This window comes from Aspergillus melleus (genome assembly GCF_016097325.1).
Source record: "Aspergillus melleus strain CBS 546.65 chromosome Unknown contig5, whole genome shotgun sequence".
Classification (NCBI taxonomy): domain Eukaryota; kingdom Fungi; phylum Ascomycota; class Eurotiomycetes; order Eurotiales; family Aspergillaceae; genus Aspergillus; species Aspergillus melleus.
In genome coordinates this window covers 2,580,986-2,598,244 of record NW_025763374.1, presented here as the reverse complement: position 1 = coordinate 2,598,244, position 17,259 = coordinate 2,580,986, and the positions used below count along the sequence as shown (strand labels likewise).

Here is a 17,259-nt window from a genome sequence, read left to right as displayed (position 1 = left end):
TTAAAAGGCGTCAGAGTCGGAGTGCAAGGAGGGTAAGGGACTCCGTGTGACAATGGGTAGTATTCTCGGAGAATTTCTGGAGAACCGTTGGGTTTTCCCTTGTTCTTTATCCCAATTTACTTTGTTTATAATCTTTTGGGCTGCACTATGCAGGTAAGGCTGCAAACTAGGGCTACGGAACGTAAATAGGTAAGGTCAGAACCGTACTCAGTTATATAACGCAATAAACAAGCTCATATAGCATTGCCATGTTTCATCTCCGGTTGCGACCATAATCAGGCCAAGAGCTAAGAAAGTATATGAACTGGACATCGGACGGACTACGGAGAAGCTACGGAGCATCCAGGTACTTGCATAACTACTAGGACTAGTGCTCCGTAGAGTCCGTCCTCGAAAGCGAGACAGGAACTGAGAAAACGAGGGGGCAGGGAATAATAGAGTCGTATTACTTAGATTAATTCGACGATCTCGCTTACGTATATCAACCCCGATCCCACTAGCCAACGAGCCAATGCACAGCATGACCAAAGCAGCAACCTCCACGCCGAGGGGTTTAAGGGAAATAAGGTCCAAGTGTCCTCCAAGGCTCCAACGCAGCCTAGAATCGGAGTAAATACTTAGTCGGGTCCTCCCGTCTATATATATCGCAGGTGCATATCGCATCGAGCATCGCATCATCCGGCCAGCCCTACCCAAAGTGACTCGGGTTTCGCCTGTCCTCAGCGGAGCCCCGAGCCAGAGTTGGCGTTGTTTCAGCTGGGGCGCTAAACTAGGACCCGAACGGAGTGAGTACGTACGATGGATGTGGGTACTCCTTTTTGTTTATGATTATGATTTTTCATGGGTGCAGAGATGGACCCTGAGGCGAATCAATCAATTGTTGGTGGTTACTCTGACACTTTGATAGTCCTGATGGAGAAGAGTGAGAGAGGGTGAGGAAGTGTCATAAGTTGCGACTCGTAGTCGTGTACGGACCCAGGTCTAGGTCTCCGGGGTTGACTCCATACATACTCCTAGATGGTACATAAATAGTAAATACCAACAATAAGGAGTACCCACGCAAGTAGACGTGCAGTAGTCGCAATAGCAGTTTCATCGAAACTTGTGTGGATTTGAGGCTGACAGGCCATGGGTTCTTATCAATCAGTGTATCCACTATCTACTGCCAGCAGGGTGGGCGAAGACACCGATACTTTTTCTATTTTATTCTATTTTATTTTTAACCTGCAAAATGGGCCATGGCCCATGTCTCATAGACGGGGAATTTTTCTAGGTCAGTTTATCTTTAGGCCAAATGGCAATTCCAGAAGGCAGGTCAGGCAAGTCTCCTTACAGGACAACAAAGAGCCAAGAGCCGCCAGACGCGCTAGGATGCAGATATGATCCTTAATTAAACCTTGACTCAGGCCCACCGTGTCCTTGACAGATCTGGAATCGAATCGATATCTTGGGCTGGAATGAATTTTGAAACGGAAAAATTTGTAGATAAAAGGTGATCCATCAAACAAAAATACAGAGAGGAGATTCATATCTGCTATTACAATGATTTTCCTAAGACATTCTCCCTGGTGCACATGCACATCAGGTAGCTACTGTGTAACTACTTGTATAACTACAAGTACAAAGGAAACCCATTTCCTTTGCGCCTGCCCAACCCTAACTCAACCGGGCAGATGAAACGCTCATCCTTATTAACACATCTGTGGAATCCCCGATGACGATGATGAGGCCCTGCCCCATCCCTCCCAGCGGAAGCGCCAATCAGATGTACGGGCAGCCCCCAACGCTGACGACTCCCGACCTTCTCGAAGCCCAAGCAACCCCGCGCTAGTCCCTTCCGGGGCGCCTCCACACCGCCGGAAACCTTCTCATCGCCGCAAAGGGAAAGTCCCATGCGCCATGGCCCGACACGATTGGTCCCCTGCTTGACCCCCCCATTGCGCTCGCCAATCATCGGCTGTCCGCCTTGTGCTTTTTAAACGAGGCAGTTTGCCATTTCATGGATTGCCAAAGCCTACTGGCTCCGGAGGTTGTCCTTGACCACGAGATTTTCTCTGACAGCTTCCCTTTCTCTCTTTCTCTCCTGTTTCTCTCTAGTCCCAAAGTTTGTTTACTTTGGCCTTTCCGCCTCCCCCCTCCTGTCCGCTAAGCCTAACGAAGGCAACTCAAGGCTCTGAAGACCAAGGGTTGCAGGAGAAGGGCCGAATCAAAAATCAACACCGCAAAAAAAAAAAAACTCCTCCCCTCCACTCCCCACAACCCCTACTAGACCTGTTACAGATGTCTGTCACAGGCCTCTGGGTCCACGGTTGAGTTTGGTTTGGAATGAACCACCTGCACAAGGTGAAGGGATCAGGGGTATGCATGCAATTGGGAGAGCATGGCATGTCCTTTCTTTATTCCTGTCCACCACCCCCCCCCCCCCCCCTAATACTGCCCGCAACTGACTGATTTCTTGTCGTATGATTCTGGGCCTTCAAATCACCGGTCGTCTATCAGGTCCCTCCCCTTAGGACCCAAAGTTCCAAACACATCATTCCATCCATATCAACTATCTTATGCGACGTGCTCCGTAAAACAGGCCACGTTCATGACCCATTGGACATTTGTGGTACCTGACATGAGGTTTCAACCTGTCAGTCGGTACTCCATACGTAGCAGCAATGTTGACTGGGATTGGAGAATAATGGAGGGGGACGAAATGAATGGAGCAAACCTCCTGCAGAGTACTACGGTGCACCCCATAAGGACTCACAGAAGATGATGACGACAATCCTGGGCGTTTCTCATCATGGCAACTCGAACAAGAGAGCGAAAAATAAAATTTAATAGAAAATTGAAACCAGAAAATCTGGAAATTAACAAGGGCAAATAATAATAAAGAAAAAATAAAACATAATACTAATAAAAATAAAAAAGGCTGGGTGTTTCATCCTTGGGTTAGTGAAGACCTGTCCAGCTTAGCTATCTGGACTCTTATTCAGGGTCTGCTTAAGGCTGCATTCCATTGGACGTTCTGAATCTAATGCCTGGGGGGGATTCATCATCACCCATTTTGACCTTCTATAATTATCCTGATTGTGATCATAATTATGTACCCTTTGGGCTCATACTCTTATCCACTCCAACATTTTTTTTTTTTGCTTTTCCTTTCTTTTTTTTTTTTTTTTTTTTTTTTTTCCGCTTCTTACGGAGTATGTTGTATTGCTCATGGGTCCTCCTCCTCTACTGTAACTTTTTTTTTCTCTCCTGTGCTATTTATCCTGTAAAAATTTCCAAAAATTGAAAATCCAAGAAAGGGGATTGAGTTTAATTCCGCATAGAATGAGAACCCTAAGACAATGGGAGTTGCACTAGAGATGGAAATGAAAGTAGAAGCCCAAGTTCCAATACAAGGTTTCCAACCTATCAACAATCCCTACCCTTATGGGACTTGCTCTAAGACGAAAAAGTCCCGAGATCCTCGATCCCGAAGAGTTGAGTCGAGTTGGTTAGCAGCAGTTACTCCGTACGCCTTCAGTCTCTCTCGCCATTATTCTTCCCTCTCTCTCTCTCTTTCTCTTCTCTCTTCCTTCCCCTTTACTTTTACCCCCCTTCAATCATATTAATGACCACGTCCATTTCCCCAATTTATCATTACTTCATGTTCACCCTTTAAACCATTACTTACGACTACTACTATTATTATCTGGGTCGGTCATTAGTGTCATTACCTACCATTCTTTTTATTTATTTTATTCTCTCGGAATTTTCCCTTTTAATATTCTTTTTTTTTTACCTGAACTATATTCCCGGGATTGATTCGAGGTTCTCGTTTCTCTGCCTTTCTATTCTTTCCCATTGTCTTTGCTTCCTCTTTCATCGTCCTCATCCTTTCTTTTTTTTATTTCCTCACCTACACCTTCCTTCCTCTCTCGGTTTATATCTTCGCAAACCATCTCGTGAGCGGAGACATCGCAGCGGACGGATTACGCGTGGGCCAATCTATTCTAATCATTCATTGATTTTCAACAACGACATCGAAGGAGACAACCACCAGGCCGAGGCGCAACAGAAAGGGAGAAAAAAAAAAGGAAAAAAAAAAAGGAAGCCCGAAAAAGAGTATCCAGAAATCGCAAATCAAACTCATCCTTAGCGCGGTTTCGTCTACAGGGTCTCCTCGTGTGAAACATTCCAAGACTTTATTATCCATCACCCTATTGAGTGTTTCCTGTTGGTTACCAGGCGGTCCTAGGTCGACTGAAGGTGGAGTAACGTTGCTGAAACGGGGAGGTCGGGATACGTACTACGACGACTATCACCAAACCAGCGCATCATCATCCGTTCACCGGTTTTCCCCCAGATTTCCTGCTCCTCCTCTTCCTCGCCATCACACGTGTATGGAATTGGATGAGTCTTCCCGGCTTCGTGCTGTCATTCCTCGCTCCATCTAGGGTAGCTCCGTCCTTCTAATCCGCTTTCTGGGGCGTCGCACCGTCTCCGACTATCTTCCCCTCCATTCTTGTCCACCCCTCCGGCGATTGATGCGCCCTGTACCTTGGGGTTCCGTTCCTTCATCTCGCTCCCTGGAGCTATGCCCGCGGCGGTCGAAAATATGACCTCAACAACTCCGAATTCGCAAGCCGCCGTCATGGACTCTTCCGCCGCAGACAAGAAGCGCAACAAATTAGGATATCATCGTACCTCTGTCGCATGTGGTCAGTCTCTCTCCTTTCATCTTCTCCTCCGTCCCTCGCCCTTTCTTATACTCATCTTCTTTGCGACAGTACATTGCCGGCGACGAAAGATTCGATGCCTGGTAGCAGCCGATGACGCTCAAGGACGATGTGAAAACTGTATCCGACTTCGAAAGGAATGCCAATTCTTTCCCGTTGATCAACAACCTCCGGTTGAAAAGAAATCACGCCCCAGCTCGCGATTGGAAAATGCATCGACGGATCCCTCCACGGCCTCATCATCGCCTCCGACTGGCAGTGGGGGAGAGCAAACGGAGGCATTTTTCCCTTATCAACCAATTCCGCTAAACACTGGTCCTGACGTTACGGCATTGAATCCGGGAGGCTTTCCTGGGAATCCTATGGCTCAGTTTGCGCCAGGTGGGTGGTTTTCCCGTCATTTTTACTGGTTTTTTTTGGGAAGCCACTTCCGCGTGTGCTAACGAAACCTGTTGATCATATAGATCGCAATGTAGGAGCCGCCGAGTTTGCACCGGGACCGTCGCTCGATCCATCCGTTCCGTGGGACGAATTTACTACGATTCAAGATCCTCAAGTTCTAGCAAACATGACCGCAGCAGGAAAACACACGATGATGAATATGGCGCCTGGAGTATGGAGTCCCGGGCCCAACCCAATGGCAGGCATGCCGACCGCGTCCGCGCTTCCAGGAACGCCGACAGTACCGTCGCAATCCCAAGCCCTGAACCCAGCTACGGGATACACTCTTCAACCGGACGGATCAGTATGGCCAATGGCCCCCCCGCGATCGATGACTTTCCCCGCGCAGGCCGAGATGCCCATTCCATACGCCGCTCCCGGTCAATTCCAGCAGCAGATACCCCCGGATCTCAAACGCAGAATGACCAGCCCGGCTCAAGGGTATCCTCGAAGCCCCGTCAACCCGCAGAGCCCTGCATCGACCGATTTGCAAGGGACGCCGGTGTCGGTGTCCTATCCCGGCCAACCCCCCGCGATGGGCTATACAGGGTGGCCGGACTTGAGCAATATGTCTCCGATGAATGTCGTTCAGTATCCTATGTATACGGGCGATGGCACGCCGCAAGCACCATTCGGTAGTCCTCAACCACCCATGGGTCATCCGGGATCCGGACAATCGCCACCGTGATTGGCAACACTGCGCGATTGACAACGGACAACTCCACGTTCGAGAAGAGTAAAACGAAGGGACCTCATATCTGTCGCATGATACCCCTGTGTGAGCTGCTGCATCTTCATTGCTTCATTTCATTTCTCATTTCTTTTTCTTTTTTCTCTTTTTTTCCCATCTTCAGCTATACACCTCATCTTGGTGGGCATCATCTTTACCAGCTGGTCATTAGCGGGCGCAAAAGGATTACATGGGCGGCATTTTCCATTCTTCCATGAGAGCCATTTTTCTTTTCTTTTTTTTCATACCATTTCCATCTTTTCTTTTCTTATCTTTACCGATTACCCCTTCATCTTCCTCTGGTGTCGTTGCACGTGCTCGGGGCTTTTCGTCCGGGCAAGCGGTTAGATTCGTTCGCCCTCCCCTTCCTCCCTTTGATTTTCTTGCCTAATTATTCTTTCCAACACGTTGATATCCATGTCTGGTTTCACGAGCTACGTTTTAAGTCACCAGCGGGACAGGTGTCATTGATAATAGGTCATAATGGCGTTGGTGAACGTTGGGTTGGACCGTCTCCACGTGGCCTTCCGCCACGGCGGAAGGAAATATCTCCATATGGACGGGTTTATTTCGACCGTTCTTTTCCAACTTGTTCGCGGCGAGTCCTTTCTTCGGTAGGGTCCTGTGATGGGCCGTCTGACGGGGGAGCTTGGAGCCTAAGTTCTAAGCAGCTTATGTTTGATGTCCTTTTCCTTAGATTTACATATTTTCTTCACCTTCCTCATCTATGTTAGCCATATAGACCCCTTTTGCTTTCGTCGCTTTATTATGTTCAGGAATGATAGACTTACCGGTATGACACAAGCTGCGTCGCATTGGCGATGAACTGGTAGACTTCAATCGAATGGCATCGAGAAATCCATCTTCGTGACATCATCCTAATCAGCTCTGTTGCCGCCTGTGAAACTTATCTACTCTGTAGATATGACAAATTCAGGCCCCTTCCGGATCTACGGATTGCAGGAAGTGATAGTCAAGATCGACAGGTTATCAGTTATGCAACTATACCTGTCAGCCGCAGATTCTCAAGTCTCTTATCTACCACCGTGAGCGGTTATCGTTACTCGGGCCAAGAGAGACGCGCAGACTGCATTCGCAGGGTTTTATATGCATTTCCTCGCTCCCCGAGGAGTTATCTACCTATCTTCGAACGCGTAGAAAGCACACCACACTGTCCATGATGAGCCGAGAAGCCCGGTCTGGGTCACGTGTCCCTATACTCCGTTTGGGATGCAAACAATGCAATCGAACCTACCTACCTGGGTCCTCAGTACAGTACAACCGATCAACCTGTCATCCTTCACACATCCCACATTATCGACCATCATCATCACCGTCATCCCTGATTACCCCTACGTCAAAGATAAGTACAATGCAGCAAATGAAACGGCCCGTCGGTCACAATATCCAGAGTTTTCACTTTTCCCGCATGGCCAATGACGGAGATTATGGAAGCAAAGCTTAATATAAGATAACGTTGGTGTTGTTTGGGATCTGCCAATCGCACTGACGCTCCGCTTATCAGCGTCCAGGTAAGGTTGCACTTGCGCCGGAAAACAAATGGCAGGATCTCCGCGGGCGGAAAGGTTCGATTGGTTTATTTCTATCCTTGGTAGGTAGAAATATGTCGTTGAAAGATGATCGCGAGGGCTGATGAATTGCAGACTCTGGTTTAAGAAATGAGAATCCGAACCCCTTCCCGCCGGCGCAATCGCGATCGAGAAGAACATCGAGCGAACCCTTCTACTCCGTATCATCTGGGGTTTGTTGTGGAGAAACATGGGGCCTAATCACAAGCAGCCTCAATCGGAACTCCGATCCTCAATTTTCTGACGTCGCAATCCACAATCGGCCGGAGATAGAGGATTGCATGAAGATAACGCTCTGGATGAGGCCAGTTACATTCAACAGGGTTCGTCTTCCTGCTGTTACATACCTACTACGTGTTGCTTGCTGGGCCGAGTCTTATCTGGCCGAGTCTGCGTCTTGACAGTTGACACATGCACAGTTATCGCCATCCCCTTTTTAGGTTATTCTTTCCATCCAAACAAAAACCGACTCTTGTCGCCCAGCTGAGCTGAGACTTTGGCCGCCCCTTCTATTCGATTCGATTCGGCGTGCAGATTCGCCTCTATCGCTGGTCTTCCAGCGTGCATCACGCCTTATCAGCATCCCGTTGGGTGATAAAATAGCAATCGATTCGGAACGAGAGCCGAGTCAAACAATCGGTCATATAATAAGCTAGGGGTATGGTCGGGCATCAGCTTTCTGGTTTCGTTTCTCATTCCCTTGGGTTTTCTTCTTTTCTTTTACGTATATAAATGAAAGGCCTGAACGCGGGGAAAGAAGAGCGACCATCTCCCCTCCCCCGGGACCCGTTTCTCACCTTATTTCTACCTTACCACCCACGCTGCACCACCGACCCGTTCTATTCGTTCGCTCCAACGCCTACATGATCTGACGATCGCATTTCCCTCCAACAAAGTATATTATCGATCCAAAATCACCTCCTAGTCCTCCTACGAATGGGCTCGTGGGCACCTACCACCCAGCATGGATGTCTTTTCCTCCCTGCATCGCTAGTCGAGCTGGTTCCCTCCTTCGCTTGAGGTATTTCACGCCCCCCCCTTCAACTAGCCTACCATGCCACACACCATCCCATCTGCACTGGGCTGCAAGCCGTGTGGGATGTCCGTGTTGATATTGCGACCGTGCTTGCAATAATCTAAGGTATGCGGAAGCACATGCTTGGTGCAGGGGGTGGTGATGGCGGCCTTACTTTCCCTTGTTATTTTTTCGGCGGGTCCGCTGCAGCCGCTTAGGTGGGAAAAAGGACACCCGAGAACACCCTCGAGAAACGCTGGAGAGTCAGTTAATCGTCTTATCTCGAGTGGAGGGATGATCAAAACGAATAACGAATTGTCCCGGTCGGAAGAGAGGGAAGAAACGAAAGAAAAAAAGAAAATATCACAAGAAATGTGATACTGCAAATGAAACCGAAGAAACACCGGCAGGATTTCCAACAGCTTACGATGACCTTCATCTGCATTCCGATTGCTTCCTCCCTTGCTCCGGTTCTCTAGTGACGGAGCAGCCCGCCACGCTCCACCGACAAAACTGGGGAAGGCAACAAAGAAAAGCCAAAAGCACAAATCGATGGGCATCATAGTGATGCATCCAAGGTCGTACTACAGGACACATACTGTAGATTATTTAGACTAGTCGATGCTGTCACGGCCGGAGGTACGTCACTCGACAGTCGACACCCCCCTGGGTTATGGTTTAGGTATGTCTGTCTCTTGCTTATCTCTAACATATTGCATGATGTGGAGTCGCGATCGGCCGTCCTTTCTGTCGGTTACCCTCGTCGGTTTCAACTCTACTCTACAGACTCCAGATTACTCTGGAGACAGCGGAGAAGTCTATTCGAAGCGCATCTGGACACTGCCACTGGGCAGGGCAGGACAGGGCAGCCATCTGGCCCGCTAGCCCAGGCACACGACAAGCCTCTTCTCTCATCTTACTCGTCCACCGCCGTCTGACTGGTTTCCCTTTTGAGCCCCTCACCGGAAGGTGCTGCGAATGCATCCGGTCCAAAAGGGCACCAGGTCAACCCGCGGTGCGTGGCGTGGTCTGTTCCCCCTTCCCGGTCGACCAGAAACGAATAACTGCCCGGCTTATAGTTAGGGATTGGGAGAACAATGGCTTCTGAATGGTTCCTCGTGGAACGCCACTCGCCCACATTTGCCCTTTGCTTTTTAGCTTGGCATTTGGGGGGTCTCGGCTGAACTCTGATGTTTCATTTTTTCCTTTTTGCCACGCAGGAAATACGACTGCCGACCGAACAAGAAGCAAAAGAAAGGAAAGGATAATAAAGAGAAATGGAAGAAAGAAAACTTCCAAAAAAAAAAAAAAAGAGGAAATTCAACGGCCAAAAAGAAAAGAACTAAACGTACTAACAACAGCTAAACAGAAGCAAGACTCGAGATGCTTCAAGAACGGAGGAAAAGGAAATCCGACCAAGAGCCGGTTACGTCGCCAGCACAATCGGGGCCCCGATCGGCGGAAGTCCATTGGCTACGATGACCACGGCTAATGACATTCTTATCAGCTTATCACCGCCCGTTATCTCGACTGAAATGCACGGGAATCTCTGCAATCAATTAATATTGCATTCACCATTGTGAATCGATTATCAGCTCGAACGGACTCTTGACTCTAGCGCCGGTGGACCCTGCTTTCCCTCCTTCTCTCCCGTGGGGCCCAAGATTGATCGATTGGCCTTTTCATGCTGATATTCGAAATTCGGACTGCATGGACAGTGGATACGAAATGAGATGGAAATGAAATCACCACGCTCGCCCTATCCCCAATCCGGCAATACCTAGGTAGGTGCTTTGCAATCCCGCTCGCTGCTGTTTAAACGGTCTCCCTAGACAACATCGCACCCCCTTCTTCCCTCCGCTTGGCATCCTCTCTGCCGTCCGACTGGTTTGCCACCGCCCAGGGGGAAGGCGGGCAGGAGTGCCCATCGTTCATCGTTCGTGGGGTGAGGGTCTACCGTCGCGGAATTACAAGGCAAATCAACGCGCCGTGACGAGGCTACCGTGTACCGAATGATGTCGCATCTATAGACCGGGTAATATCGACATGCCAGGGCCAGGCTAGACCTACTCCGAGACTACGGAAGCTCACTACTGCAAGCATGGGGGGGCGCCCGCAGCCGCAGAGACGCAAAACGAAAAAGAAAACCCCAAAAACCCAAACCCCAAATTAAAAGTGGATTCCTGGAAGACATTCATCCGGCTGCACAGCTGCACAGCAAAGTGAGAATGCATGTACGGTGTAGTGAGTGCATGAAGCAACCAGTCTAGCCATTGACCAGAGAGACGTTTGCCATTCGGGCCGGGATGATGGACAACAGCAGAGGCATGAGCGACCCCGCAAGGGAGGAAAGTGGATCCAAATCAATCTGGCACGGTTTGTGATTTGAGAGGGGAGGAGAATTTGATATTCGTCGCAGACAAATCAATGCGATCGGGGGAGTTCCATCTTGGCCATCTGAGGCTGGAAGGAAGAATGCGATGCAGCAGGCAAGTAAGGTATTAATGGCATCGGGTGGTAACCGCTTTACAAGACGTACGGTCCCGTCGTTCAATACCGGACCCGTACGAGACTCGGGTAAGATAGGAATCTAAGCTCTCGGTGAGCGCGAAGCATCAAGACTACGGCGAAGTTGCTTAAGTGCTGAAGACTTGTCTGCGATGACAGCCTGTCTTGGGGTTAGTCGGCTGAAGAAATGAACGATGTCGGAGGTTTGCATTGATCGTATCTAGAATCTCATCTCGCATTTAGGATCAGTGCAGAGATTCGATGGCAGTTGCACTTCCGCATTCGACGATCAATCTTCCTCTAAAAAATTAAGTCCGACTGCGATTCTTGGGAAAGGTCCAGACTTCAGAGAATCAACTAACTTTCCTATTAAACTACTCCTACTAGAAATTTAGAAAGAGTATATCCGGAACACTCAACTCTAAATTTAAATCGCATCCATGATCCATGCGCAGAACGTATCAATTCTGGCGGCCTCGGGACTCGTCCGGGACCAAACAGGGCCTGTCCGCCCCGCTGTTCTGTCCTCCGAGGCCCAAGTCTGCTCTGTCTTGTCATATCCGGAGGCTGATTGCTCCGGTTCGATTGAGTCGGGTTGTCCGATGAGCGGAGTCTGCCTGCTGTCTGTCTGTTCTGTTATCCAGTCGTAGTATCCACATCTCCGTCTCTATCTGTCTTTTTTAGTTACTCTTAGAATTTAAGCGTTAAGAGTCAAGATATCGGCCCGATGGGGGCGCGTTTCCTTTTCCTTTCCCCCTCCCCTCCCCTCCGTCCAGGTAGATGGGGTAGCCTATGCATGAAAGGTGCATTGTCCAAGCTTGAAAAGGATCTAGTCCCGACTTGTAGGATAACTAGTCTGGCCTGCCTATGCAGGATGGAGTAGGAGTAGATGTGATGTTGTCTTACTCGTTTACAGTGTACACTACCTAGGTAAGCTAAGCGGTGGATGTCCTTAGGTAGAGTACACAGTAACCTCCGGAGTAGTTGTAATGTGTACGGCGTAGTGTGTAGTTTGTAAACGAATGAATCACCATGAAGTCAGAAGTCAGAATGCCATTCCTGGCCCGAGCGGACTGCGATCCTGTTGGACGGGGAGAGAAAGGACGATCTGACTCGGTCGGACGCCGCGGTTTTTAACTGCACGAATGAGGATCAAGGGCATCGTCAGCTGTTAACATCATCGTTGTGCATTCATGCATGGATGCATCCATGCGTGGGAAGGATGAGGAGGAGGAGGAGGCAAATCGATTGCCTTCTTTTTCTTTTTTTCTTTTTTTCAATTTTGTGGCTTTGCTGTGTTGAATAAGTGAATACTCCGTACTTACTGAATAATACCTACCTACCTACCTAATTAATTAAGGAAATGGGAATATTGATTGATGATTGACTTCACCAATACCTAATGCTAATGCAACCAGGATGAGAATCCCACAGGACTAGACACTTCTGCTGTACAATAGGTAGATTAATTGAGGACTCCCATAATACCTCTATTTCCGCCGTATCGGGACGGCAGACAAGAATTGGGGTGGTTGGAAGCACGGTCATTGGCGGAGTTTAGTCCCTGTTAGGGCCGATGGATGACGGATCTGGTATTTTGTATCGGAGTAACTTGTTAGTTTTAGTTGGTACTTTTGGGAGGATTTTAGCCGATATAACTACTACCTACAGTACGCAGCACTGTACAGTGTGGACGTTGGTTCTGTTCAAGGGAGGTTGATTTCGGAGATGGGTTGCGGGTTGATTCAAGGGATAACTATCTATCTACGTACCTTGGTCTGCATACTACATTCTACAAACTATTGTACATCAATCGACATGAACCTGTGTACAGACTTCAGTCAGAGACAAGTCAAAGACTCAGTCAAGTGGAGCTTCGAGAACATCCCCGGCAACGTTAAACCACGAGCTCAAGCGCAGACTGGTTGGACCGACAGACTCGGTCTATTTTAGCCCGGGGCGCTAACAGCCACGCTAAGGTGGACAAGTCCAGAGTCCTAAGTAGGAGTACGGAGCAGGTCTAAATTAATTAGAGGACAGGTGCCTGGTTGCCACCGGGTGATGGTATGTGTATGGGTATTTCCGGGTATGGTATTGGGTATACTTCAGTATACTTAGTATAGTTACTGTGAGAGTATGAGTATACGGTGTACTCGAGTATACTGAGAGCACTACAAGTGCGAGTCTGTATTCAAGTATGAGGGTGAAGAGAGTGTCATATAGTATAATCTGACTGTTAAATCATTAACATATGTTGATTCTCGGTAATCAACCTCCTGTCCTTCCAGAGGAACCCCTCGAGACCCAAAAAGAAGACCGTTACTGGTTCCGGGCGGAGAGCGGTACGGTATGTAAGGCTGGCCTCCGTCATCCATTTTATTTCTCTTCCTTTCATTGTCCGCTTCCCCCCTCCCTCTTCCTGTCTTTCCTCTCTTCTTTTCTTCTTCTTCTCCCTCTCTCCTCGATTCCTCCATTCCCTGCTCGGTCGGGTCTTCTCTATCACTTCAAATCCCCGTCTGTGCCCTGCGCCCTGTTTTCTCTGTCTGTCGCTAGGTATGTTCATTTCGTTTGACTTAGTGCTGGGGAATTTTAGTGAACTGGCCAATGATGTATTATACATACCAACCACATCTACCTTACATTCCTCTCCCGCTTGGTGCCTGTATCTAGATGCGATCATCCTCGCCCTGAAGATGGAGATGGATTGAATCATCCACGCGCATTAGTTGATGCATCCAGCAAACTAACAGACCGAACAACAGATCAGTTGAAACACCCTCGTTCTTCCCGTCCGAACAAGTCGTTTACGGCGGGTAAGCTGGAATTCCTGACTGGCCAATCCTCCCACACAAGAGCAGGGAATTCCCCCTCTCATTGCCTGGACGCTTCTCTTCTCTTATCTCTCTTCTGCTCTTCTCGTTTCTCTTCAATTTGATTTGATTTGATTCTTATTTTTTATTTTTTCTACACTCCCTCCCTCCCTCTTTTCGGAGTCTAATCTATTTTTCTTTTCACCCCTCCTTTGGAATTCCTCGGTCTTATCGCCTTGCATACCGGGCTTTTATTTTTCTTCTCTTTTCTCTTTTTCTCTTTTCTTTCCCTGGCCCACATTCAATAAGAAGGGAGAGAAGGTCCGCGAGATCATGTCCGGGTTGACCCTCGGGCGAGGTCCTGGGGGCGTGCGACCGACTCAACCCGCCGCTGGCTTCGATTCCTCCGCCGACGCCGACCGGTCTTCCGCCTCCCTTCAGCATCGTCAACATCAGCAGTTTCCTCCTCCCACTTCTTCCTCTCAACTCTCCGACGACTTTTCCTTCGGTTCTCCTCTCAGTCCGCCCGATTCGTCTCATGTGCAGGACGGTGGTGTACTTCAGGACTCGCTCTTCCCCGAGTGGAGCACCGGCGCGCCGCCTCGCGTTGGGATCGACGGTCCCGATGAGATGCAAAGGCAAGATCCGTTAGCCACCCAGATATGGAAGCTATATTCTAGGACCAAAGCCCAGTTGCCCAACCAGGAGCGCATGGAGAATTTGACCTGGCGAATGATGGCCATGAGTTTGAAGCGCAAGGAGCAGGAACGGTTATATCAGTCGAGGTTTGTCCCTAGCGTTGGTTGTCTTACAGTGTCCCTGTAAGAACTTTGTATCTTGGTTGGAACATCTGGCTTATTATGGGATTGATTTCGACCCGTCCAAAAGGTTTCCTGCCCGAAACAGCATCTCCGGCCCGAGTGGCATTGCCCAATTGCGCATCTCCGACCGAGCTCCTGCCAACCTACCGTCATCCACTGCGACGGATCTTGCGACGGATTTCGCACCTGATCCGGCGACCGATCCGATGAACCTGGACGATTTCATCGTTCCCTTTGAATCCCCCTCCGATCATCCATCCCCGAATGTCGCCACCAAGGCGCCCCCCCAGTCGACCAGCTCCGCCGCGATCCCCATCAAATCTCGCAAGGACCAAGTGGCCGAATCCACGCCCGTGCCCGCCTCTTTCCACCATCCGGCTCAGGACCAGCGCAAGAACAGTGAATTCGGTTATGTGCCCCGTCGCGTGCGCAAGACGAGTATCGATGAGCGTCAGTTCTTTGGCTTGCAGTTGCCTAACCGCAAACGACCGGCCGAATCCTCGCCCCAGGTTCCCCCCGTGTCCAACACCATGCTGGCCCACGACCCCGATCTCTCCGGCGGCGTTCCGGATTACGCGTTGGATGCGACGACTTCGTCGGCGTTTGGTCTGCATCACGGTAGCCAGCATGTGTCAACCCATGCCAACCACACCTCGCCAGGCGTGCCGTTCGGGCTAGATACCTTCACTCTCGGCGAAGACCCCATCCTTCCCTCCGCCGGCCCCTATCAAACCCACTTTACCTTTTCCCCGAGTGACTCGCCGATGACCTCGGGTAATCCGTTCACCAACCTGTATGCGCAGACGCCCGTGGCGTCGTCCCTTAACTCCACCGATTTCTTTTCGCCCCCTCCCTCGGGATACCAGTCGACCGTGTCGACTCCGCAGCCAGCCTACGATGGCGAGCATTCCATGTATTTCGATATGCCGTCGGTGGAGACACGCACCCAGCGCCGAGTGCCTAACTACGTTTCCCACCGTTCGAACCTTTCGGCGTCGTTGCAGCCCCGATACATGTTCAACCAGCATGACCAGCAAGCACCGCAGCAGCAGCAACAGCAGCAGACCAATGCGAACACAATGCATTCTCCGGGGTATCCAGTTCCGCACGTTGACCCGTCTCAGGTTTTGGGCCCGGGTGATTTTACGGCTTCCCATACAAACATGTTCTCGTTCGGTGGCGATTCCGATAACGAAGACGACGACGGGCGTCCATTTTCGGAGCGTGCCGGACTCGCGATGCCGGCCGAATTCAGCGATGAGAATGGAGACATGAACTCGGGTATGCAGTGGGATACCTCGTTCCCGGGGTCGTTTCATTCGCTGCCGGGATTCGCTCAGCATCGCAAGCATGTCACCATCGGATCCGCGGATATGATGGACACGCCTAGTGAATGGAACAGCCCGAGCGGTAGTCTCGGACGAACACACGGATCGGCGGCCTCGGTCAGCGAGGTTCGCAACCGGGAGCAGGATCCCCGTCGCCAGAAGATTGCCCGGACCACCTCGGCGACCAACACGGCGCAACTGCTGCGGCAGAGTATGAACCCGGCCAACACCTCGCACACTTCGCCCAACACCCCGCCCGAGTCCGGTCTGAGCAGTGCGGCTCCTTCGCGGCCCGCGAGCCCCGGAGGCTCGAAGAACGGCGAGGGCAGCACGGGGCCGACGACCTGTACCAACTGTTTCACCCAGACCACTCCGCTGTGGCGACGGAACCCCGAGGGACAGCCGCTGTGCAACGCTTGCGGCCTGTTCTTGAAGCTGCACGGCGTGGTGCGACCGCTGTCGCTGAAGACGGACGTCATCAAGAAGCGCAACCGTAGCAGCGCCAACAGCCTAGCCGTGGGCACGTCTCGATCGTCCAAGAAATCCTCGCGCAAGAACTCGGTGCAGCAGGCACCCGCTACGACGCCGACGTCCAGTCGTGCTCAGAGCGGGACGGCTTCCGAGTCTCCGCCCGCTATGTCGAGCGCCCCGGGACGAGCGTCTGGCGTGGTTCCGATTGCCGCCGCGCCACCCAAGTCCGCTCCGTCTGTTGCCGCCGTCACCTCTTCCGCCACCGCCGCATCCCCGGGAACCGGACAGCCGCGCAGCGCGGTGCAGGTGGCTCCCAAACGGCAGCGGCGGCTGGAAAAGGCCAGCGACGAGACCGAAGATAGCAACAAGTCTTCCGGTCGATCCAAGGTGGTTCCCTTGGCTCCCGCGATGCCTCCCGCCGCGGCGAACCCGGCCAACCACAGTATTGCTGGTGGACAAGGCGCCAGTCAAGAATGGGAATGGTTGACCATGAGCTTATAATTCTCTTACACTCTTTTCATTTTTTTACTCGATATTATCAGCAATGCCCACACGACCGATTTCATAGATATGAAAAGAACCGAACCATGCTCGCTAGACGAGCGACGGTTCTGTTTTCATCAGGGGAGGAGGACAGATTAATGGTGATGAAGGAAGGAAAGCTTGTGATTTCTTTTTTTCGGATATTATTTAATGGTTGACTCTAGCGCCTGATTTGTTTGCTGGTTTGTGATTTGTCTTATGTTTTATGTTTCATGCTCTGCTGTCTGATTTATGTTTGATACAATCGCGTCTGTCCGGTGTTTGTTTTATGGCTTTGCCGGACAGAAG

At 50.4% G+C, this 17,259-nt stretch overlaps 2 protein-coding genes across 2 annotated transcripts; both read left to right on the top strand.

Moving 5' to 3' along the window:
* Positions 1–4,573: 4,573 nt before the first annotated feature.
* Positions 4,574–5,844, top strand: LDX57_009305 (putative C6 finger domain protein; the record flags this gene model as incomplete). The annotated part of the gene is made up of 3 exons (XM_046091031.1): positions 4,574–4,697; positions 4,767–5,096; positions 5,180–5,844. 3 exons carry the CDS (start codon positions 4,574–4,576, stop codon positions 5,842–5,844), a joined length of 1,119 nt encoding a protein of 372 aa, XP_045947007.1.
* Positions 5,845–14,141: 8,297 nt separating this feature from the next.
* GAT1 (Sodium- and chloride-dependent GABA transporter 1) lies at positions 14,142–16,929 on the top strand (the record flags this gene model as incomplete). The annotated part of the gene is made up of 2 exons (XM_046091030.1): positions 14,142–14,593; positions 14,697–16,929. 2 exons carry the CDS (start codon positions 14,142–14,144, stop codon positions 16,927–16,929), a joined length of 2,685 nt encoding a protein of 894 aa, XP_045947006.1.
* Positions 16,930–17,259: the final 330 nt, after the last annotated feature.